The sequence below is a fragment of the Lates calcarifer genome, linkage group LG3 (genome assembly GCF_001640805.2).
Source record: "Lates calcarifer isolate ASB-BC8 linkage group LG3, TLL_Latcal_v3, whole genome shotgun sequence".
Lineage (NCBI taxonomy): Eukaryota > Metazoa > Chordata > Actinopteri > Centropomidae > Lates > Lates calcarifer.
In genome coordinates, this window is record NC_066835.1 from 13,184,964 (window position 1) to 13,211,758 (window position 26,795).

The 26,795-nt window shown below is 38.9% G+C and overlaps 1 protein-coding gene across 1 annotated transcript in view; it reads right to left on the reverse strand.

Moving 5' to 3' along the window:
* LOC108898204 (CUB and sushi domain-containing protein 3-like) overlaps positions 1–26,795 on the reverse strand; it is a 311,569-nt gene that overhangs the window by 191,195 nt on the left and 93,579 nt on the right. The window contains 1 exon segment of the mRNA XM_018698119.2: positions 16,141–16,253. Within this exon segment, the coding sequence (XP_018553635.2) occupies positions 16,141–16,253 (113 nt within the window).

A 26,795-nucleotide genomic window follows, 5' to 3' on the forward strand; every position in this document is an offset into this window, starting at 1 on the left:
ACACACAACTGCGTTGCTAATGATTGCAGCTTCAAGTGGAGATCAAACATTATGGACTCAGAGCAGCAGGCCACTTGTGTCTTTCTGGGTTTATTACATGCCACAACACAAACAATCAAACAGACACACACACACACACACACACACACACACACACGCCAGGTAAAAGCAGTCTTGAGGATTGCCTTAGTGGTGCCTCGATGTGCTGTGTGAACAATAATTATCTGTATTCAATACAGTCACCAAGCAGCTTCAAGCAGTTCAGTGTTCATAGAGGTGACGCGGTCTTCAGATTAAACAACACATAACCAGGACAGTATATTCTGTATATACACACACAATGCCTGACACAGAATTTTCCAAAGCAGAACATGGCTTATTTGGCAATTCAAAATGGTCAGTAATGATGTTATTATCATTGACTATTGAGGCAGTGAAATATCAAATACTGGCATTAAAGGTACAGTATTAATGTAAATTTATTCTGATATTTGTTAAATCTTGTTTATCACAACTGCTGCAAGTAAGGCTAAAACTGATTCCTCATTCCCTGTCTACTTTTATGGTATAGCCGATTTCACTGTCAAATATACATTATCTTATGGACCACTGTGCATGCAAAATTATTTAATCAATAGAACTAATAAGGACACACTTTCACATTAATGCAGCGAAGTGAATAGTATGGTCTTTCTTTGAAATGTAGTTCTCTTAAGTATAAACTTTCATATGATAGAAATACACAATTAGAGGCAGTCGGGTGAAGATGCAATTTAATGAGACTGGGTGGAAGAGGTTAATCATTTTGAGGAAGACAATAACCCTGTCCTCCAACAAAATTACCTCATTTTGGATCGTTTGTAGATGGATAAAATATCCATCTACGAACGTTAGTTGAAAAGATGTGCTTGGATTTTTCTAGCCTTGCAATTTCCCTGTATGTAATTGAATGAGCAGATAATGACAGCAGTCTGACTGCTCACAATGAAACATGGGGATGTCAATTATAAGCCCTTTACCTCCACTTCACCGGTGTGTGTGCAGACGCTAGTGCCTGTGTATGTGTATGTTGGTTTGGTGTGTGCATGTCACTGCACAAGAATAAACAAAGTATGTGTGTGTGCACATGTGTGTGTGCTTTTTTGTGTGTGTGTGTGTGTGTGTGTGTATTTATGTCTGTGTATCCGTGTGGGTATAGCTCCTTGATGCGGTGATCAATGTTTCTCTGAGGCCTGGTTCAATAAACCATTAGATTTCCCCCTAAAGACATCCTGCCAACAGAACTTCATTAGACCCACACACATAAATACAAGGAAAAAGCAAAAATACCACACACACACCCTTCTCTTACTAATTGTTCTGTGTTTACAGGCAGTGGCCATCAGGACTGAATGAGATCATGGGTTAGTTTGTTTGCCTAGGCCTGTTTTTTGTAGAATCTACAGCAGTACACTAACTGCCATCATTTGATCTGACCTGAAAGGGCTGACGTCTTTCTGAAGACCACAACAAATCGTCACCATCAGACTTGATCAAACAAAATGGCACAAGGTTGAGTGTTTACAGGCATTGCAAAATCAGACATGCTTTACTTACTGTAGATGATAGGCAATTACAGTCTTTGATGAAGCTTAGTCCTGGAAATACAGCTGGTTACATTATTTTGTGTCCAGCACTGTGGTTATTTACTTCACTAAAGTTCAACAAACTGTTGGCTAGGCTGATTTTCAACATATCCACATTATCACATTGAAGATTATAGTTACAGAGGTAGAGCTAATACCCGTTTTGTACAAAAGTAAGCTTGCTTGTATTCTTAAAAGCCAGAATACCATTAAGCTCTGACGTACCATTGGTACTTATATCAACGGGCCTCACAGATTTAAGTCAGGGTCCTGATCTGCCCTCCTCTCTGGCTCACACATCCATCTCACCCTCCCAGCCTCTTTCCCTCTCTTCTCTTATCTCTTCTCCCAGCCACCCCTCTCTTCACTATTAATTAAAAGTCTGCGTGTGCGCGTACTTGTGTAAGTTTGCACATGTTTGTGTGTGCACATCAGGCCTCAGTATTAATTAAAGGTGTGGATGCTAATTGGTCAGATCAATAACGGGTCGTTAGGCCTCAAGGGCTGACAGCCAATAGGAAATCGTTATGTGTCTGACATCACTGTCACTCTGCTAAAGCTGCACTGTACTGTGACACATGCACACACACACATACACACACACACTCACATACACACCTGCACTTACACACACAGATTTGCACTTACATTCAAACTACTGTCATCTGGAGAGACAAGTTCACCTCAAAAGGTTGCAAGAGAGACAGAGAGAGTTTAGAAGCAAAAGAGGTTAGCAAGAGACAACCGGCACAATAAGATAGAAACTTACTGTATGTCCCTAAAACTAAATCAATATCCATTAAGGAAAGCAAGAGAGACAGAAGGGAGAGAGCAAGCAAAAGTGGGAAAGAGAGAGAGACAGAAAGAGAGAGAGAGGTTTTCAAAAGGGAATCATGCCATAGTTGTCATTGAACAGAACTGAGTCAATGAGTGTGTCCTCTCAGAACCTTTTTGTGCTGATCAATATCAAAGCATTCTTTCTCTCCCCTACCACATGCACACACTTCTTTTTAAATCTGCTCTTTGGCCTCTCAATCTATCTTCTCTCTTTTGTCTAAGGGTTCTAACTGCCAGCCATTGTCAATATGATATTCAGTTAACAAGTATGGACAAGTATGGACACATCTTTGACCATGACCTTAGCATGAAGAGAAGAGAAGAGGTATAAAAGGAATCTTACAGAGCTCATGGTTTACTTGATGGAATAAAGACATGTCGTTCCAAAGCTTGCAGATGGTCAGCTCAATTTGCTAATTCAAACCCACCGAAACACTGACGCCTCACCATCATGCCCCACCTAACCTCCAGTGTCACCCTGCCACCAATTTAAATTGCTTTCCTATGAAACTGTGCTCTACACATAAACTTGAACTTCCACCCCACTGATTTCTTCACCACAACTTCACCTTTCTCTCTCTACTTGACAGGGGTGAAAAGACAGTGAAAAGCATAGCAAAGACACAAACACATTTTAAGGTGCAAATCACTTCCTAGGCTATACACTCCACATTCGATAATGACTAGTGGAGCTGGTTTGTTTTTGCTTTTTCATTCAGTCTACTTGCTATGTTGTTGTCAAATGAGGTACAAATTCATCAAATAGTGATCCTACAATTTGCCATTAGTGTCAGTTTAACATGCCTACATCTGTACAAGACATATCAAAATGTATAATAATGTATAGTAATATGCAGATTTCCATAAAGTACATTCATCACATGCATGCTCCCCCTGAAGATGAACCTTTTGCATTTCAGATACACTCTCTTCTTTATCTTAACCCCAAAGCCTTTCCAGCCAGCTCTGTCTTCAAAACAAACTTTGTGGCTCTAATACTGGGTTGTGGCTCTAATACTGTTAATGCTGTTGACTGTTCCATCTGACATTAATACTATGAATCTAATAAACTTCTTTCTCTAGGGGTCACTAGCAGGGCTCTTTCCAATATCTCTAATACCTTCAGACAGACCATCAGCTTGTCCTAAAACAAACTGACACTACGTGAGTGGACAGCAATCGAGGACTATGTAAGGTTAATGCTGTTAAGTGGTGTATGGAACATTAACAGTAACCCATGTATAGATTATTGTTTGTGGTGACAATCATTGTCATTGTGTGTTTGTGTCTACAGTGACTGACAACTTCAGCCATACTCTGGTGTATACTCTGTTTTAATAAAAGCACAAGTTCTTATCTGTGTGTGTGTGTGTGTGTGTGTGTGTGGGGAGTCATCACTCTGTGCTTATAACATCTGTGTGTGTGTTGTCTGGTTGCACAGTCGAGGTGAGCTAGCTAGCTAACTTTGTGGGTGTGTGTGCCAGTATGTGTGCGATATCTAATAGCTGTGGTTACTGTAGCGTGACTTATTAAATTTAACATCAAGAGACCCCCTGGAAAGCTGACTGACAGATACCAGCACACATACAAACACACACACCTACAAATTTATGGCTACCAAGCTCACCTTAACTGCAAAACTAACCAACCAATATAAACACAGCTGAGTAATAATCCTATATAATATATAAAACTGTTGCACTGAGATTCAAAATGAATAAGAACCGCATCCTTTGTCTTCATGAAACAAACAGCAGCAGTTTCAGTTGAACGATTAATACACATGATGTGAGTCCTGAAGCAAAAGCTGATCAATTGAAGATTTAAAATTGGCCTTCAAATTTATTCTTGTTGACGTGATATCAAAATATACAGTATGGTGGCAGCTCTTATGCTGAAGTACACTTCAAGATGTAAGCAGCTGGCTTCTGTCCTGTTTCAGTTCTTTCAACTCGTTTCCATCTTGTCCCTTTTAATCTTTAGTCTTCTTTCATCTCTCTCCTTGTCCTCATCTCCTCCTCTGTCACCAGTCTTTGTACCATCAGTGCAGCACAGTCTAACATCAACCACAAGTCAACAGGTGTTTCCTCTGCGCAATTTATTTCACTCATAATAGCATTGTGTTTGTGTGCGTGTGTTGTTTGTGTATTTGTGTGTATTTTGGGAGTGCACAGTCACTGGGGAATCAATTTGTAAAGAAGTTCTTCTTTTCATCACAGGACCAATCTTCAGTAACTGCAACTATCTGTCATGACAGACGCAGACATCACAAGGCAAAACTTTGTCTCCCATCTGCTGTAAAGTAAAGCTGTTATTTTAATGAGATTTACATTCTTTTGTTCTATGGGCAGCTAACTGCATGTCATCAATATCTGCTGTTAATATTTTCCCCAGAGATTTAAATAAAAGCTTTTCTGTTGAAATTGATCTGTGAATGAAGTTCAACTAACCTAAAAGAATAACCTGTGGAAAGCATTAAAATTGTGCAACATGCTTAGCTGTGCAATGGAAATGAATATGTTTTTAAAGAATGACATCATAAGAAGATATGATCTGATGTTGAATACAGTGGGTAAGCCCTCACGTTATGATGAAATCTGTGAGCAGGAATCTTCATTCATTAAACTGGGCAGTGTTTCTCAGCAGGTACTATGTAGAAATAGTTCCATTAGCAAACGTGGCAACCCTGTTGTGTTTAGGATAAGGTCAATGGTCTGATTCTTATAGCTTATGTTGACATATTCACAAAGAAAAAACTTTTCTAAGCCTCAGACTCTCATCAAATACACAGCTATTTTAGAGAGAAAAAACAAAACCCCATTAATCAGTTGTTCTCAAACAAAGCTAGGAGTGCTGTGTTATAGTTACTTTCCACTGTTATACTGCAGTTTTCCTTCCTTGGAGACAGTAGTTAAGATATTAAAAGCAGTGGGAAAGTGAAGTAACAAAATCTGCTGATAGATAGCAGAGTGCAGGAGCTGGAGAATACAGCGCTGATAGTCATTTTAACAATTAATTAGACGATTAAATATTGAGAGAAAAACCCCATGGAATGCCCTTAAATAATGAAATCTGCTGATGAGAAGGAGCTCAAAGAGGTTAGAGACCATTCTGGCGATGTTTCCTATCACATTTTATAGGATGGTAATACAGTTGGTGAAAATCCTCTTTGATTGGCTGACAGTGTTGAGGGATACGTCTGTCTAAATGCTACCTCGGAGTGCTGTCTGACTCTCAGCATCAGAAACTGCCATGTCAGCATGACCCTGCTCATTTTCTGGTTATGCTAATCAGGTGACATTCCTTCCTGCTTGGCAGGGGGAGCTGATTGGATGGGCCGAGGTGGTGACCCTGAAGGGAGGCCGTTTGATTGGTTGGCTGATATAAAGCTGAATAATGGACTGACATTGGCCAGGAGGCTATATTATTATCAACACACTCACATACACACAAACACACACACGCACTGCTGCAGCAAATAAGCACACTTCCAAACACACTGATAATAACTGTGTACCAGGATAGCCTATATTTTAGTCAGGTGGCCAGTTGTTGTCTGACAGACCTGAATATCAAATCAATATATCATTTGATGTAATTTGTACCCTGTCTCGGCACAGAGGAGTTTGGCAGCTGTTCTCTATAATTCCATCATAAAGGTATTTAATATGATATATAATATCATTCAGATATGAGGTAAATATATCATTTACCAGACCTTTTTTACTGTCCAACTCCTATCTTGCCAATCTAGGCACCAAAAGACTTTACTCTACACTTTACTCTAATTAGATTATCCAGGTATCAGACTGATGACTATTTTTTGGACAATATTTGATGTTAGACACCTATCCTTTCCAGGCAATAAAACATTTGGCAGCTTCTTAATATAAATCCTTCACTGAATTAGTGCATTTTATCCAGGTATCACATTACTTTGTCATTTGCTGGACTTTTGTAATGTGAGGGACCTACAGTATTCTGCCTAGCCAGATACTAAGACATTTGGCAGCCATTTAGCGTAATTACATTATCCAGACATCAAATTGATACAATGTGTTGAAGGCCTGATGCTGAGAGATTTGGCAGCTATTTTGTAGCTATACCATTATAAAATTATATCCAATGATCCAGATAACGAGCTAATGTCACTTGCTTTTGACAATGGCGGGTAACCTTGCAGAGTCTCACTTCTTTTTGCAAAACACTGAAAATCTCACTCACTGTCTGTCGTTGTACTTATAAGAGGGTTTCTGTAATGTTAAAGTGGTTACTCTGACTTTTTAGTGTCACTCATCTATCCTGCATCTGTGCTGACAATTGTGCTGTGTTATATTCATGTGTTGGGGACCAATCAGAGCAAATGTGAAAAAAAAATACTTCAATAAAGTGAAATATTTAAATAAGTGTCATTCCACTGCTCATATGATGAGATATATGACTGTGTCACAGCCCTGTCAACATTGTTTGTTTGATAATTTATGGCTTATTTCAGTCTCTAGTGGGTTGCATGACACTATGGCTACAAAACTAAGGCTGACAAAACTGTTAGATCATAGGTATATGATTTACTGGCATAAAATGTTTCATCGTGTCTTGATAGTTTTGGGACTTGTTCCATGACCCATCCAGGCCAATAAAGCAAACTCAGGAGACAAAGACACGATGGAGACATGATTTCAAAAAACACACATATTTCCAATCAAAATTCAGTTTCATACAATCTGCTCTTTACATCTGCTGTCACTGTGTGGGCATATGTGTGTGTATGTGTGATTGATCACTGACCTTGCAGTGGTTGAAATGGCGAGGAGCTGCACTCACACTGTAGATAATGAACACACATACAAGCACACATACACACACACAGACAGTGCTTTAGAAGAGCATTGATTTCTCCTGTTCAACTAGAAAGCATAGAGCACATTACATTATTACAGGGAGCTCCTCTTCTCCTCCTCTATTCTCTCACCCTCTCTTCTTCTCTTCTGCTTTTCCAGTACAGACTTGTTTTCTCACATTTTCTTCTCCTCTTTTTTCTACAGTTCTCTTTCTTGCCTTCCCTACTTTGATTTTTTCTTATCTCTCCTCACAGCTTTTCATTACTCCTTATGTACTGTATGCTCCTCCTCCATCCTGCTCCTTTACTCCTCTCTCAACTCTCACATACTTCACACTTGCCTGCTATATACACATGGGAGTTAGTAGGACACATGCATATACATTATATAGACACAGAGATAGGGACACACATTCACACACAAACATACATGTACCACTCTCCAGGGCTCTAAAACCAATTTTCTCCAGGGACAGAACTGACATATCCCTTCTCATTTTAAATGTATGAACTGAGCCATAGTTGTGTGTGTTGTGAATGTGTGCAGGCACATACATATGGTTTTGTGTACTAGGTATATTAATGGTGCTTAATATGTGTAGAGCTGTGTACAAACAGAAAAAATAGTTACAGAGTAAGAAGCACAGAGAAAAACTGGTAGTTAAATTTGTGTATATACGTGTACAGTATGTTACCTGGTTGTCACTAGAACCTGTATTTCTTCCCCCAACCAATCAGGTTAATTCTTAAATTGTCAAGCAAGATCTGTATTCTATCACCTTTCAATACATTTCTTTATCATAATGCACAAAAAAGTACAATAAAGTCTATTAATAACGATGAAAAAAGCCAGTATTGTAATTAATAACTACAAAAGAAAAAGATAATATTCCCATAACAGACTGGAACAGACAAACTCAAACCTGCAACACTGTCCTCCTGAAATCCTACACTTTGCAACAACAAAAAGTTATTGCTCTAACAAAAACATATTTTTGAATGTTTTGTACTCGTAAACCATCTGTGTATATGATAGTATTATCGCCATCAAGAACCCATTAAGGTGCAGCTCCTTCAACCAACCTCAACTATTAAGGTCACCTTCTCTTTCCCATGATGGAAGCTCGCCATTAAAACGTTAGCTGTCCTGGATTCAATCACTGAATTTAGGGAGGGAGAGAAAGCCTGAATGACAGAAAACCGCGACAGAAAAGAGACAGGCAGATGGGGGGATGATAGATAGAGGAGTGGATATTGTCAGTCCCCTCAGGTCGCTCTGATAAAGATCAGAGCAGCCACAGCCAGCACCTCAATCACATATGGATGCATGCACAGATGCACAAACACACCACACATGTGCAACAGACACCACTGGAACATACCCTCACACACATACACACGTGTGTGCACACACACATACACGCACGCACGCACACACACACACACACACGCACACACACATTTGACACTCAGATCATGTTCAAGTCAAAGAGACTAGAGTCAAAATCAATCAATCAAGTGCTGATAAGGGATCAGAGGTGCAGAGGAACAAATGCTGTAATGCTCCTTTAATGGCTGCTTTTAAATATGAATGTAGATGGTTTTGTGGCCGTAATTTAGCCCCATGAAATCTTGCTGTTCAGTTTTCACCTGAACTTTACTCATCAGCTGCTCCATCATTCAAAGTTCATATTTCAGAAAGTGTTTCTTCAATGCGCTGCCTGCAGCACTCTGATCAGACTCATCAATGGCCTGTGCTCTCAGCTGTGTCTGCCAAAGAGTTATCAAGCCTGAAATGTCATTGGTGCAAGAGATAACAAATCTAGGAAACCTCTCCCAATGACAGGATGTGATGTTTACTGACCTCTAATGTGGAAAGCAATTAAGTCCTGTTCTAACTCAAACATCACACCCCCTTGATGTTTCTGCATTAAGATTGGTTTAATTTTGTCAACAGATGACCAGAGAGGCTACTGAACACATGCTTTAGTAGAGCCAGAGGAAAGCAGTGACCTCATAGACAACTGGCCATATCTGTCATTCTGTAAAACTGCTCCCTTTTTGGATATGTTAACCAGCTTTTCATCCTTTTTTCTAGGCCACTTGTCTAGTCAAATAGTTTAGACGTGTGTCCTTAATTGCTCCTTGCTAGCTCCACTGCAGTTCAAGTGTTATACAACTACAAATTGGGGGCTAAACACTTGTTTGTCAAACATAAGTAAATCAATAAATAAAATGGACATTGTAACACATTGTTAGTGGTTGTTGATTATACATAAAATGATTTTGTTATAAGCAATCACACATTCACTTATCTGCCTCCTACAAAACATTAAAAAAAAAAGAAATTATCGCACATTTATCTGTGTTTATACAGTACCATTTATTTTATTAATTCCCTTTATTTCTATGGACTGTACATAGCAGACGTGCTCCTGAATAAATCACTGCCCAAAACACTTCATCTTGTTCTCTTACTACTTTGTTGGGTTTTTATGTGTTCATTTTATATTGTTTGTAGGTATCCAGTGTGGTGGTGAGACTGGACTGAAAAAAAGAAATATGAAGAAGTAGTATACATATGGCATTTGTCCATTCAATAACTAAGACTTACAAATAATAGTGTCTCAGTGTTTATTTCAGGTTTTGAGTTGACTGAAATCTGTCTCGGTTTACTCTCAAGTGCCATCTCAAAAGCAATAAACAATCAGCTTTTCTGTGCTGTGACTTTGAGAAAAAAAGTTTGCCAAAGTAGGTGCTGTTTTCTTTCAAACTTTGACTTTCAGACTGAATAGCTTTCATTAAATGCAGCACACCATTGAGAGACTAAATAGAGACTCTAAAATGTTAGTCAAACATTTCATATTAAGAGGAGGGTGAGTGAGTAGAAAAAAACACAATATGCCATCAGAGTCTACAGAGCCTTTTTGTTCTGTCAAAACAGTCTCTTCAAAACAAACTAAAGCATCTTCTTGTGTTGTATTTCCCTCTATGGTTATGGCCAAATTTTGAGCATGACTGGACTCCATTACCTGAGTGAAATATCAGAGCAACTGATAATGTGACTTAAGTAGAGTAAAAGGGAAAATGTCAAAAAGCTTGCCACTGTTATAGTAACAGAAAAGTTTTTGTAATTTATGGTAGCTCCTGTATCTGTAGCTGCCACAGATTTATGGACAAACATCATTATATTGATATAGTGAGCTGTGACCTCTGATTTCCACTCATACCCTCCTAGGAATTCAAAATAATTTATATCAAGATGGCAGAGCAGTAGGTTCAAGAAATGAATACACGACCAGAAGGTCAGCGGATTGGCTGTAGACCTCTGTAAGTAAGTAACACTCTCTGTGATATTTTGTACAACTGATGGATAAAGGCCCAGATGGAAAGGTCTATCGATGGCACTGACACCTGGCCAGTGAGAACTCCCAGAACATTTAACCTGCTGCCAGCATCTTCTGTTTGTTTGCAAAAACAATTTCAACCTATTAGGGAAAAAAAGAAAAGAAAAAAAGACAGAAGGCCATCCCTCCTCTTATCCTGTTTCATTCAGACTAACAGGACTTTCTTCACTCATGCTTCAGTGAGAATTTGTATCTCTAGTTCCTTTGGAATACAGCAACTGAATAACTTTCCATAGGAAAATTTCGGTCATTACTTAAAACAAAATCACTTTTAAAAGCTATAATGTATGTGAGGTAATGTGAGTGGCTTTGATTTGTGCTTCCGTTTGCAATAGACTGTGCAGAAACCTGTTGTTCCTGCTTTTGTTTAGTACAAAAAGGAAACATTTTGAGTGTGTTTTGCACCTTTAGCCATTTCCTACTGAATGTGTTTTCTTTTTTTTATCTCCTTCTTCTATATTTTATCAGTCTTTGTTTATGCCTTCTCTTGAGGCACTATGTAAACTCTCTCTGGTAAGAGTAAATGAAGGTAAGAGAAGTGTATTACTGTTATATCTTAGGAAGGGAGAAAAACATGCAGTGGATAGGTTGTGAGTGTAGAGGAGAGGAGGAAAAATGGCAGCAGTGGAGAGAGGTTTGGGATGAGGGGGAGTAAAGTGAAATCTCCCCTGACTTGTTAGTCACATGGTAGAATGTTCTAGGATGAGGAACATGTTCTGAAGAAAATTATTACATGTGGGGCTGTGTGTCTACTTGTGCACCACATGCATGTCCATGTCTGTTTGTGTTTGTATGCATGTCCGTGCCTCTGAATGGATGTGTCTAAATCTATTGCATATTGTATGAATATGGGTAATGTTCGTTTATGTTTGAGGTTAACACAGTTTGACTAATTTCATATTATGTGCCTCTGTGTATTGCAAAACAAGTGTTCTTATTCCCACATACTTCAATGTGGGCGCCTCTCCCAGTGTGCATTAAAATCAGAATATGCCTGTTACATGTCTTCAACATGCTTTTTCTACAATACAGTATGACCTACAAGTTTCAACCAAAGCTACTAACTTTTTTTCAAGGAGAGAGAAAATTCAACTACAACGCCTAATGTATTTGCAATATGGCATGTATCATTTAGTTCTTGTCACGTCAGTCAAACCAAAAGAGGTGCTTTTATATGATTTCTTCATAAGACTAAGTTAGCGGTGGCATAGAACTAATTAAAACAGGTGATATGAAACCCATTATTTCCCTTTTTATTTATTTGCCTATTTGATACATTTTTTACATTTTTTTTTTTTTTTTTACTTTACTTCAGTTTTCTTAATTCAGTTAAGACACTAAACATGAGTCAATAAACATCCAACCATTTAAAAACAAAAATGACAGAAGGTCAACTAAGATGAACAAGGAGAAGGTGGAGAAGAAGACAGAGGACAGAGGAGTAGGAGGAGTCAGAAGAAACCAAAAGAGTAATTCTTCAACAACAATCATGCAGAGAAAGAACTCTGTGTGTGTGTGTGTGTGTGTGTGTGTGTGTGTGTGTGTGTGTCTAAGTGCTATGATAATCTCTGATTCTGTCTCAGCAGCACAATATCAAACTGCCTCTGACATCATGCTAAATAATACATCACTCTCTTTCTCTCTCTGGTCCACACACACATGCACATATACACACTGTATGGCATGTGCTGGTGTATGAATTAGTTATGACCTGACAGTCTTCAGAGGGAGAGGAAGAAATGTTCAAGGAGCCCAACAATCACTTCAAAGTGTATCCCACAACCAATCAGAAAGGCTGCGAAAGGATGGAGCAGCACTACTGTACCTATGCCCTGCCAATTACACTGCCAAATTCCTTCCTAGTATAATCAATGAATTAACTTTTTTTCATGGATTTTCTGTTTTGCAAGGTGGATATAATGCACATAACTCTTTTGTCTTATATCCCACAGTATATTAATCCATCCATCTAGTCATATATATCCATTCACTCCATAAAGTGCAGTAGCAGCAGGATAAGCAAAGCAGACCAGGCTTCCCTCTACCCATTCACATCCTTAAGCTCCTCCTGGGCTCCCGAGGCACGAGTCCCCAGGCATTCCCAGACCAGGTGGGATATAAAAGCCCTCCAGCATCTTCTGGGTCTGCCCCTGGGTCTCCCCATAGTTTGATGTGTATGGAATATCTCCATAGCAAGGCGTCCTGGGGTTCTATTCCAAGCTCCAAATCTCTCAGCTTACCACCCTCTCCCTATGAATGAGCCCAGTCATGCTGTAAAGAATACTCAGTTTGGTCAAGATCACATTCTTTCAGTCTCTACCCAAAGCTCACAACCAAGGGTGAGGGCTGGAGCATGCATCTATTGGTAAGTCCAGAGTTTTATCTTGGCTCACACAGCCATCACTTCACATCACTGTTGTTCTCATGTTCCACTTTACTACACCTTGTAAAGTATAAATCATTGTTTAAGTGTTTTGCTCACATGAATCTTCTTATAGCTAATGAATTAATTTGTATTAAGAAATTCTTTCTTTGAGAAATAAATAAAACTGCAGGATCAAAGCTGGAATCACACATGGGAGTAATAGTCAAGCTCTTAGATCCCATTTCCATCTGTGTGGTCTGTATTTGGTATCTTGGTAATGACATCTTCAGGGCCCCTCTATTCAAATCTGATATTAATAAGCATTTATGTTATCTCATTCTTGTTGTTAAAACTTTTAGATATTTTCTAATCCACAAACTATCACAACTCAGTCAGAGGTCAGATAGACAGTTATTGAGTATGCATCAGTAATGTGGGTGTGTCAGAGACGCTCACACAAAGAGAGACCTGTGTTCTAACCAGTCTTTTCTGGCATTTCTAGTGGCTCAAAATTTTAGCAATTTTACTGAAAATATTAGTTGTGCTTGGTAACAGCAACATCACTTGAGCAGGTATTTTTTCTCATTCCCCTTTTAAAAATGTCGTGTTTACAATGCTGAGGCAATAGCTGCGAAAATCTAAAACCCAAAATGGCTCCAATAGCAGATTAGGCAAAAGGATTACATGGACTAAGGATGACTTGCCAAAATTGTCCAAACTAGGGTGGATCATTCCTTCTGAGAAAATCCTCTCCTCACTGTGTAAATTTACAGCCAAGCTGTATGTTGTGGACAGTACAAGCTGCTGAATATAGAAAGACAGACAGATCATCAGCATAATGTTGCATTTTTGCAAATGCCAAGTATGGTCTGCCTCTCTGTATCACTGACTCCCCCTCTCCCTCACACACACACAGAGTAAGTCAAACAGCTGAATGTATCAGCAGCAGGGGCTCTTCAGTTAAGTCCCTTGGAAGCTCTCACTGAGAGCAAACTCTTTCTATGTCACACACACACACACACACACACAATCACACAGAATGAACATGGGCCAAGTAGCAAGTAGAAACTTGTGCCAGTGAATAAATCTGGGACAACTGCTTGGACATACAAGCAGCAAAAACAGCCACAAACACACACAAACCCAGACACAGCATGTGTGCAGACTTAAACCAAGGCACTTTGCAATCAGTGATACTGTCATTATGCAGCGCACCACACACATATCAACAAGATGAACACCCACCAACCAGCCAACTTACACAGTTAATCAGTGTATAATTTTCAGCAGCAACCAGATGTGGCAAACACTGTGTGTGTGTGTGTGTGGTGTGTGTGTGTGGTGTGTGTGTGTGCACGTTACTGAACAAACATACGTTCAATTTACATGATAACATTACACCAGCTATAGTCCTTTCCAGTACACCTTTTTTCACAGCAAACATTTTGACTTGTAAGCAGAAGAACCACAGGTGTTGTTAATAACATTAAAGATGGCTGAGCTCTGTTCCAAAACAGCTAAATGGAATTCCTCATTAATTTCATTATTTACTCCTGTGCTCTTCATGGCAAAATGTTTTCTGTGAAAAAGGCTTCTGTCACCAGTAAATGTGTATTATCTACGGCCTAAATGAATGCCTAAATGAAAATCATATTCTTGAAATGTGTAGGTCTTATAGCACTGTCATCTTGACAGCTGTTGACATCTAAAAGATCTGTTCAGTGAAAAGTAAAGAACTAGGTAAGTGTGTACTTATTTGTTTTGTTGGTTTCTCAGTGTCGTGTGTGCCTTCAGAAGACAGTTTTATCCTCGTCTGGTTTATGCTCCAGAACTAACTGCCTCGTTGAGGACATCAAAGTTTTTCTTATCTAAATCTAATCTGAAATCTTTAATTCACACAGGACATGGTGCTGATGCATAGTGATTTCTAATTTTAACCATCACCTCAACCATCCATATCTCCTCTTTGTAAAATGGTATCGTGCTGTTTACTCAGGCCCTAAAGGAAGAGGGTGAAAGGGGAGGCTTGAACTAACCTTGGAATGGGCCATGTTCCCTCTGGAACCAACCCCAACATTTTTTTCTTTGTTAAAATGTTTAAAAATCTAATATAACATGGTTATTCTACATAAACAATTTTTTATGTTGTCAAGAAAAAAAATACCCCAGTGGCATGTATTTTAAATGTTTACTAAATCCTGATGAGAAAGAAAAGGTCTGGCTGTATTATTATGTTAGTTAAATATTTTTAGTGCCCAAACAATTGTTTTTGGTAAGTCAAATTTGATCAGTTTAATGAACCACAAAATCTTGTAGATTGGTGTACTGTGACATAAAACTCAACACAAAATGTCTTTGTTCCTGTCCCAGTACATCTATAATATAGAACCTTCAGTGTGCTCTCTTTTTGTATCAACCTTTCCTTTCTCTCTCTCTCTCTCTCTCTCTCTCTCTCTCTCTCTCTCTCTCAATATGGTGAGTTTGACAGCCACCCTTTTTGAAAAGGAATGAACTTGTCACCCATTAGTGAGTCCTTTCCTGTGCTGGGAGGAAATGAGTCAAAAAAATGTGGATTAAGTTCAGAACATGGCATTTCTCCTTGAAAACTCTCAGAATCTGAATGACCCCCTCAAAGGAATTGAACTGAATAGAAGTCAGGTACTCTACAGTCACACTATACAAAATAACATGTAACCTTATATTAAAAAGGTTCTTTGTGTGGCATTTTTGCTTTTTCTAAGTATAAGTGTCTTTCAAAAATCAACCAGGGTTGCCTATAGTAGACAACACACAGAGCTCCTGCTTGATTAACTCTGCATTCAAAAACAAGTGGTCAGTCAACGTGAGTTTTTGTTTTCTGAATGCCCTTCTCTCTTACATGACTCATGGCCACAGTCCTGTGTGAGCTTTGGAACTTTACCTGACATTTAATAGTAGTCACAGTGGTTGTTCAATACCCTGTTCATTTTTTTGAACTATAGAGGTCAGCATTGAGGCATAGTCCATGATCCGGCACATGATCACAAACCAGCTTCCACAAACAAATACATGCAGATGCTTTCTGACCTTCATAGTTGAGTTTGAAGCCATGTGCAGAGACAGCAAAGTCACTGGTCAACCTCAGAGAGAAGACGTTTCCTGTACTGGTGACCGGAGGAGGAACCTGGAAACCTGTTAGCCTGTAGAAACACAGAGAGGAACGTGTTGACATTATCAACAAATTACCAGACACATTTAATATTCAGGAAAACAACACCCCCCTCCTCTATTGTTGACTACAGAAAAGGCCTTACAGCTTGTTAACCTACAGTCACAAAGAAATTAGCATATTGATGTGTTAAAAATAGCGTCAGACAAATTAATCAATTAAAGAAAAAAGAGCAAGCATAACACTCTGATACAATGAAACATTAACTTTAACATGTTAACATATTAACAGTCTCTGTTTTATATTAGTTATATTAGTTTAATACAAAAAATACATGTGCTGCACTTTGAAGAAAACAGTTGACACTTGTTACATGAGCTACTTAATGACTTCCAGTATTTTCTCTTACTATTTATACTTTGCCAATTTGATTACACCACTTTCTTGGATGTTTGCTCTTCCCAGTACCCCTACCTGGCATAGAGCATCCGAGGCAGAACACAAACAATTTTCCATTATTTGGAAATATAAAGAGGGGCTGCACTAAAACCCTCAAGTCAATAGGGGCTTTTAAATAAATCAAGCCCCAAGATCAAAGCGTACCAACAAAAAACTGAGCCTTGCTGACCAATTACACAGAAATGGGTTTGTGTGCAGATAGGTAAACAATAAAACAGGGGTCATGTAGTTCTGCAAGGCAGCCTTTAATCTGCACTCCACATGTTTGAGTTTGTCCTCCAAAAAGAAGCTTACACACAACAGCCCAGGTGTGCCGTCAGCTTTTAGATTCTTTGAATTAGATGAGGAGGAAGAGCGAGGGAGGAATGGAAGGCCAGCTGTTTTTCAGACATGGAAAAGAGCCAAACCTTCTTGCTGCCACTGCGACACATTTTTTCTTATCCTGCAGCAACCATTCTTCCTTTTATTTCACCTTCCTCCTTCCTTCCTTTCCCTTCCACCCTCTTTCATCTCTCCCCCTTCTCTTTCTTTTCCCTCAATCCACTCATACCGTGCCATCCTTTCCCCCACCATTAAGCCACCTGACTCCCCCTTTTCTTCTCTCTTTACTTCCACTGCCCTTACATGCTTCCTCCCCCCTTTCTCTGTCTTCCTCTCTGCTCTTCTCTCAGTGGCATTTATCCACCTAAATCTCTCTTGCTCTTTCCTTTTAGGTTCTTCTCATCTCTCCACCCTCCCTTTTGCCTGGCATTCATACAGCTACCCTTTTTTAAACTTCCCCATCACCCTTATTTTTGCCTTGCATCATTTCCTTTTCACCTGTGTCCCATAATTTTCCTTATAACTCTCCATCTTGGATCAGTTTCCTTCCTTTTTTTCTTCATCACCTTTCTTTTCTGCCTACTTTCACTTTAATCACTTACCCTACATCCCCTTCCCCCTCTGGCATCCGTCCACCTTTTTTTCTCTTCCCTCTCCCCTCCGAGTCAGAGTGCAGTTTGTAATACATTTCAACATGGGAAAACATACATTTCATTTTAACTTTGCTGCTCCTTAAGTGTTTACCTTCTTACTCACTCATCATGCTTCCTACCTAGTCTTTCATAATACAAATAAGACACTTGAGGAATGTCAGAATCTACTTGACACTGTGTTATCCTAGCAACATTTGTACCTGAGTTGTTAAAAAATAATCTCTCAGTGCAATGTTGCTGAAAGAGAAATGGTGTCTGTCTGTGACCTCTACCTTTTACAAACAGTGAAATCTTAGAATTGAGATTTTAGCATAACATGCATTTCCAGTTATGATAAAGTGTTCCTAAAATATTTTAAAACATTCACACGGTGCAGCAACTTCCCCATCCTTGTGCTCATCTCTCTTCTCAATCTGCCCTCTCATCTTTCTTTCTGTCTCCACGTTTTAATTTACTAAGCTTTTTATCAGCAAAAACAACTGCAGTTTCTTTAAGAACCTGCCCTCTCTCAGCCCTCTATCTATTCTTCCTCTCAGCCCTTCTTTCATCTTTTTCTACATTGCTTTTATCCTCCATTACAGATCTGGTTTTTTACCTCTCCTCTCATCTTTTCATCTCCTCCTAATTTCTTTCACCCTGTCACCTCCTCCTATTCATGTTGTATTCATTGTCTGCCCTCTGTCTCACCTCTTCTCTTTGTATTTTTCCAGCTTTCCTCTCGTTTGCCATCTCCCATCCCTCCTCTTACTTTTCTTCAGTTGCTAACTTGAATTTGTTCCCCCCCCCCATACATGCACTTTAGTGTAATTATTGTCCATTCACCTTTCTGTTCATCTAAACTGTGCTTCACCCTTTCTTGTGTGCTTCCATCTCTCCTGTCAATTTGCTTTCCCTTGTTTTCAGTTTCCTCTGTCTCTTTCAGTTGGCTCTTCCTCGCATCTTGAGTCTTGCATCTCAACTGATTTGCTCCTTTTCTATTTCTTCGTTCTGTCTCATCTAGTCCAATACCACTCAAAGTTTCTTAAAAGCCCCCAACCATCTCGTTAATCTCCCATCCTATTCCTAATCTATATCTTGTCTGTATTTCTGTCTTTGCTGCTTTTCTATTTTTGGTCATTCTTTCATCTCATTTTCACTCTTTTAATCTTTCCTTCTCCTTTATCTTCTGACTATTTGCTCTTCTTTGTATGATTTCATTTCTTGACCTTATTTCCCCTTCCCATCTGTTATCTCCCATGTACAATATTTCCACTGCTGAGACCAACATACAGCAAACACAATAGCATGAAGTGTGTGCAATGAAGCACAGTTTGTCACTCTGCGTAACCTCAATAGGAAATGACTTCTGTACATTCACATGCAAACTTTACAGCTGTGTTCCTGTAAAACATATAGCACTGAAACACAATGCTATATGGGTGTACCAATGTATAACAATTCTGCAATTTCACAAACCTGAAAGCAGAAACAAAAGGAAATAATTTGTACAGAAAGATGTAGTAAAGCACAAAGATTTGGCAGTAGTATTAATGAAATTATTATTAGACTATCTAGACATAGCATTTTGGTGACAGAAAAACAATGTCAAAAAAGTGGCACATGGTGTGCAGCCCAAATGTGTTGGCTGTTTAGTTGTACCAAACTGTGCTCTTTCACAGTAGAAACACTGTAGTCAGAGGTGGCATTGCTTCAAAATTGAAAAGTGGCATAAACTTTCAAGGTCTGACAAGCAGAGAGGCATGTTATAACTACTGCCAAATACGACTAACTGGATTCTAGCATTTTAATCACTGTGGTAAGCAACAGAACATAGGCAACAGACAAAATAAAGTCAACACTTTTTTACTGCAGTGCCTGTAATTGCAGCAGAAATGCACAGCTATAACTGCATTCTACTCTGACACATCTTGACATGGGGCAAATGTGGTGCTGCCTCCTAGAACATGAATGCAAAGTGTGACAAAGTGTGTGCCATGGGCAACACACTCGTAATGGTTTGTTTTAGTTTTTATGTGTTAAGCCCAGTTTTACTTATACAGATACAGATAAAGCCCAGATTTAATTTGATGCACTTTTGCATACACTTAACTGCATATGTGTATCTCCATTACTCAGATCACAAATCCAATTGCATCTGTCTTCTGTTTCCTGTATACATGCAACTCAGGGTTGTCCCCACTCCAGTCCAGAAGCACTTAAATCTGTTTGATAATGTCAGAAGAAGAAGAATTTTTTGTTTAATTACAATTAGTTTAATTATGGTTTGGCTATCTACTAACTATCCACCAACTAACACAAGTTTTGCTTGTCTCCATGGGCACTGGCTCATGCTGCTCCTTCACCCATACATACCACTGCTCTCTCTCAGTCACAAATACCATTCAGTGGTAACAACAGCATGTTGCACCTTCTGTATCATCATATGTGTTGACACTGCCTCCTGTTACTTTAATGTGACAGGGGAAAAATGGCTAATTTCACTGTAATTTCTGTGTCACTTAAGCTGCCATTTCCAGAGAGTTTGGCTCGACTAAAGCCTGCCCCATTGCCTCCTACTGATAACACACTCCCCCTTTTATCACTATTCATCTTGTTTCAAAGATTTTTTAGCACCATGGTGACACTTCTGCCTCTAGGTATCAAAACTGAAAAAGTTGGCCACACCCCCACACACTTCCATCTTCTTTTTTCAAAATGTTCTCAGTTGCATGTTCTGCCAGTGTGTGTGCTTGACATACATTTCATATTTCAGCTCAGCAAGATATGTTGTTCCAATATGTATTCACCAGTGAAATTAAAGAAAATGAAAGATCCCATTGAGACAGGGTGTGCAGTCATGGCACTGTGAGGTGCTTCTTGATAAAAATGCAGCCGGCATTAAAAAAAAAGGAAATATCATGTTATGTAAATAAACCTTGAGCCATCCCCTTTCTCTCCTGCTTCCTCTCCAATATCTTATTTGTAATGCTTCACTCAAACTTTCAACACATAAGCACACACAAACACACACACACCCAGTATACTCAATTTCCTGTGTAACAATTTATCTTGGGATTTATGTGTTTTGAGATTTATGAGGCAAAACCAAAAATCTTTTACAGAAAGTGAAAGACAGATGGAACAGAGGGTTTCTGACATTCAGGCTCTATTCCTATGGGAGTATGGGAGTGTGTGTGTGTGTGTGTGTGTGTGTGTGTGTGTAGATCTGTACTGCATGTGTATGTATGTGTGTGGTGTATTGAGTGAAATCATATTAGCAAGTGAATGAAGAACTAGCTAATATCAGCAGAGTGCTTTCTCCACTGTCTCACACACATATACAAACATAAAGGGTGACACACAAACACACACTCACAAACACAAATAAAGGTACACCATTCTCTTTATTTTCTAAAAAAAAAAAAAAAAATTAAGGAAAAAACTGCCATGGAGTCTGGCTAATGCGACTGTCAGACCCCTTCCCTCTGTTTCTCTTTCTGTCTCTCTCTCTCCCTCACTTGTATCTGATGGTCTCTTTATTGCCAACAGGGAAAAGAGATTTTTCATTATTTTTACTGCCATTAAAGACGAGACAGGGTTGATGAGATAAACTGTAAAAATATAATACAAGAAAGAGGGATGGATAGAGAAAGAGAAGTAGTATACACTTAGGGTTTTGTGCGGTGTTGACAAATTATTTTTTAGATTAAATCATATCTAATGTGAAATGCATCATTTAATAACATCAGTGAATCATCTGATAGGGACCTACACACACACCTTCACATATGCTTGAGATAGATATTCATCTGTCTATGGTAAAACTGCTACCCACAAAAGGCTGGTCAGCAGTAACAGTGTTGGCACCAAACTAACCTAATCTGGTTTGGGCTGGTTGGAGTAGGCTGGGTTTGTATTGTATTGTTCAAACTAACCATGAAGAAAATGCTAAACCTCTGCCCGATCTGAGCGCTGCATCCTGGCTAAGGAGCCATCCCTTGGGACATCAATTGTGTGTAACAAATCAAACAAAACCTTTTAAATAATTTCAAAATGTGGCTGTTCCTGACTAATATGTAGATTGGTAACTGGATAAAAAGACATAAAAATATGCAAGCACACACGTTGATTAGACCATACTATACGGAGGTATGTAATTAGTCCCTATGGGCTTGTTACAACCTTAATGGTAAGCCATCACCTTCACCTAAATACAAATAGCTCTATACATTAAATCTAGAAAAAGCTTTTATTCACTGTAAGGAAGAAAAATGTCCTCACATTCCCAGTGCACTCACTATTACAATATTGAGCCAAGTAACAAAGAGGAGTCAAATAATAAATGAAATGCACTGCTGAAGCTCACCACACAGATAACTACCACAGAAAACATATCTGACTTAAGACGTCAAGTATATGGCTGTCATGAACAGACTGACATTTAAATTACATTTTTGGTTGGCCAGGCTGCTAAGCAATGCTGCTGGTATAATATAATACACTTTCTAAAGTAGCTTACAACACATTTATGTATCACACAGATACAGAATATCTATTGTCCAGCGACTTAATGTCAGTTGATGTCCCCTACATTGAGGCTTGAGTCATAGGGTCATAGAATAAAGAATTGGAAGCAAGTTAGCATCTTTTTCTCATAAGAAGTAATGGGGATAGGAGCTCAGTATTAAAGTCTTTAAGTTAAAGGCTGTTTATTTTCCCTCAGCTTGTGTCAGTATGTGTAGCTACCAGTCCCTAACCACCAAAGTAGCAGTAGAGGGAGACCACTGGGCACATCTGTCTGTGAGCTAAAGAAAGTGTGTACATCTGTGGTGTGTGGGTTGGTGTGTATTTTAGTTTGTGTGTTTTTTATTGAGTTGATACTGACCCCTGGCCTGACCCCACGAACCAAAATACTCTGAACCTCCTATTCCTCCAATCTCTCTCCATGTTCATCCATCTATCTTTCCCTCTGCTTCCCTCCCTCTCTTCCTCTCTGCCTCCCTAACTCCTTCCATTGGGAGACGGGTAACTGTGTCAATTTCCTGGCCATTTACTATCTTTCCACCCTTTTCTCCTTCCCGTGAGGCAAGCAGCTTTTGACATGTACACCAATAAAGCCCCTCTGACCACGGCATCTCCTCATACCCTTCTCTGCTTGTCTTCCCCCCCAGAGCACATATCAGTCTGTGTGTATTATATAATTTTGTCTTAAATGTAAACAAAAGAAAACCAAAGCCTCCAGAGTTTTCCATATTTAAAATGATACAACTATTTGGGTTTTGGCCTCTATTCTTGCATCTTTTGTCCATAATTATAGTGATGCACAATAATTAATTTTGCAGATACGTGACAAAACAAATACTGTATAATACCTTAAAAAGATTTTTCCAAAATGATGTGATGTTTTTGCTAATGGCTGAACCTTATGATTGCAAACATTCACTGCTGACAGAGGAGAAGGAGCGGTAGACAGGTGTTTTGATGTAATTCTACTGATGATTAATGAATGATTATAATTTCACCTGTTTAATGCTGGCAGAAATTAGATCTTCAACTACATTTGGGAGCAATTATGAGTAATTTTTTACATGGTCTCATGTAAAAGACAAATATCAATTTCACTCTAAATTGCCCAGAGGTGTGAATGTGAGTGTAAATGTTGTTTGTCTCTATACGTCAGCCCAAACTGGCAATCTATCGAGGGAGTATCCCGCCTCTCGCCCAATGTTGGCTGGGATTGATTCAAGCCCCCCATGACCCTTAAGCCTAAACAGTATAGATAATAGAGGACTAGATAGTAGGAAATATCAATTGTATCTATTCTAAAGTATTTAGCTAATCTGTTAGTTAAGACACGTTAACATGTCTTGCTGTGGCACCATGCTTGTGTTATTCATTCACCGCATTTTCTTCTGACCTCTGAAAATTTAGAAGATATCCATATACCAATGACACTGTGCCATATTTTAATACTATGACTTGTTATGCTAGTCACATAAAGATAAAAACAAAGTAGAATACTTTAAATTTCATGGGGGACTTCTCACTAGGGCGCTCAATTTCACGAATGTTCTGGATATCACACTCTTAACTTATTTTAAATGACACCCTCTCTGAAATCCATACATTCTTTTAAAAGGCAATTTATTCTGAAATGAAACCTGCTACATTTGATCCATTTGACAGCGACGCAGACTGTGTTTAATCAAACCCCACACACAATCCAATATTGTTATTTAGTAGTCTGAATGGTGTATTTACTATATTTCTTGAACATCAGTTTCTCTTATTTCAGTGTTGTTTCATCATGTAGTTTCTAGTTAATATTCATGTGATCATCTGACAAAGTCTCTCTCTTTCATGTGCACACACACACGTGCGCATATGTGTACACTCAAATACTAAAAACCATCAGTTTATTTCAGTTAATTTTTCAGACTGGCTGGGCAGTTTTTGACTCTAGGTTGAGCATGTATGCCTCCCATGTCTCATCTGGAGACCAATTTCCAATTTTGTACCAGTTGATTGAGGGCAGTTGTCTAACTGAAGACACACAGGTGTCCCAAAGTTGTTTTCACTGCCTTAAAACCTTGAGAGCAGAAGTAATATAAGGTGAAATAGTAGTTTAAAATGTAGAATCTTTATCTTGATCTTACATATGTGTGCTTTTTTATGTGTCACTTTGTAAGCATTGCATTTGTGTTCAACAGTAGACAAATAACTAGATCAAATATCAAATGAAAATGCACTTAGCTCACAGGATTAGGAGGATGATGTGCATTCTCCAAATTATAGATATTTTATGTGTCCTTAACTTCTTTAAAGAGCTATTTCACACTTAGAAAATGGATCTACAACTAAGGTTGGAAATTTAATTACACTTAAATTGATAAAAGTGAAAGTCATCACAATTTACTAAAACATCTTAAGAAGAACATCTGATTATCTAAAATATAATATTTAGTTAATTGATTTAATTTGCAACACCATAATGGAAGGAGCTACATGTGTGATAGCTGCAGCACTATTCTCTCTGTTTACTCAAAGGGACTTATTAAGGTAATTACAGTGAAATTAAGAAATTCAAAGAAAAAAAGCAGATCAGTCCTCCAAATTCAACTCTACATTAATTTACTCCATTAATATGTATAAGCTGAGCTAAATATTAAAGGTATTGCAACGTTAATTAAATATTCAAAGCAAAATAAAAAAAAATATGTTAAAAAAAGCTGTCATCTCTCCTCTCCTTTTCTCCTCTTTCCCTCTCTCCCACTCCATGTCCAGTAGATTTATTTCCTCTAGTCATGTCCAAAGTTCAGGGTCTGTACTGAGTGATTGATTAACAACACTAGCCTGAGTGACTGACACACACACACACACACACACACACACACAGAGAGAGAGAGAGAGAGACACATACACACACAGTCATTTTTCAGGTTACAGTACATGTGGTCAATAGTCACTGGTGTGTCTTGTAAATCAGTCATTTGCTACCCACCCTGAACTCAGTGTGTATTTCAGTGTGCCGGTGTAATTGTATGTGTGTATGTGTGTGTGTATGTGTGTGTGTGTTTGCATGTGTGTAGGGGGGTCCTTGACCATGGTGGCATGCTATCCATTAAATTAGTCACACTCACGTTAATTCAGAGGCACACACAACCAAATACACACAAACACACATGGGCCCCCTGGCCAGGTCACCCTTACACCCCACTCATTGGCTGGCTCAATTCATCACATAGAGAGAGTGAGAGAGAAGGAGTGAAAGAGTGAGCAAAATATAGAAAGAGATGTTTGGTCTCTAAGTCTCTAAAATATATGATAAGCTGAATAAAACACTTAATACACCCTGAAGAGAGCGAGAGGAAATCGGTGTGAAACTGACTACTTATTCACTGTAGCTACTCTAAGGCCCTGACAATTGAAAATATCAGTCGAGGAAAAGGTAAATATTTAGCTACGACACTGAATCAAAGAATAAATATTCTGATTCAGTGACCTCTGAAAACACACAAAAGATGAACCCACGCAGATTGATTCACAAAAAGGCAGAGTAAACCTCGTCAATCCTCATACACATATGCTTGAATGCACATGGACACACTCTCAGTGACACTGGACTGAAAGTCAGAATGAGAGAAAACCAATTTCCTTCCAACAGATAGCATCCAGTGCTGCTAGCAAGGTTTTGTCTGTGGGTTTGTGTGCACACGTGTCAATGTGCATGTGTGTCAGTGTGTGTTTATAAAATATAAAAAGTGTGCATCATCCTGCATTTGGAGGTCCTCCTTTTATCTTTCCATATGTCAGCAGTGTGCATTTAAATGCTCTTGCACATGTGGCAAACCATATGTGTGTGCCTGTCACTCTTTGTCACACTTATTGGCACCCAGCAGTGCAAACATCCATTCCTTCCAATCCAACTGATCATTGCTGTGGTGCTCAGGGACGATAAGCCGTTTTGTGGTGCATCGTGGAGGAGGGGGTGGGGAGTTCTCATCCCAGAGCTTTGGAGGTGACAGGGACCACTGCCGCTCTCTCTGCACCCCCAAGGAGAGACACTCTGACTGGGGTTGAATAGTGGATTAACCTCTCTGTCAGCCCCAGAGGTTCCAAGACAAACATGTAGAGACTCAGTCTAACATGAACTGACGTACATTTAAGACCCGATCCATAATTGCAGAGTGGAATAATTCTTCCTCTAGGGTTCTTTATGTGTAGATTTTGCAGATTTACACCATTTTTTGTTTGTATAGTGTATGTTTGTATATTGTGTGATAAAAAGGTTTGATAACATTAAGAATCTTTGGTAAATCCTGTGGCACTGTTTTTTCTCCTTTATTATTGCCTTAATGTCACCATTCATTTAAACTTATCTAATGGAAACACTTATCTGACATAATTTGAAGCTCTGTGTTTAAACGGTATTTCACATACCTATGTAGCAAATAGGACAGAAGAATACTTTGCCCTTACTTCGCTTTACCTACACTATATTACACATGCAAAGAAATCTGTAAATTACTACTTTAGTAATTACTTAGCTTCTTCATATTTGTACTTCATCATATTCTGCTTTAAAAAGGGATGAAAAACAGTCATGTCAGACACAGACAGACACAACAGACACAATGAGACACTAGCAGACACACAGGCCA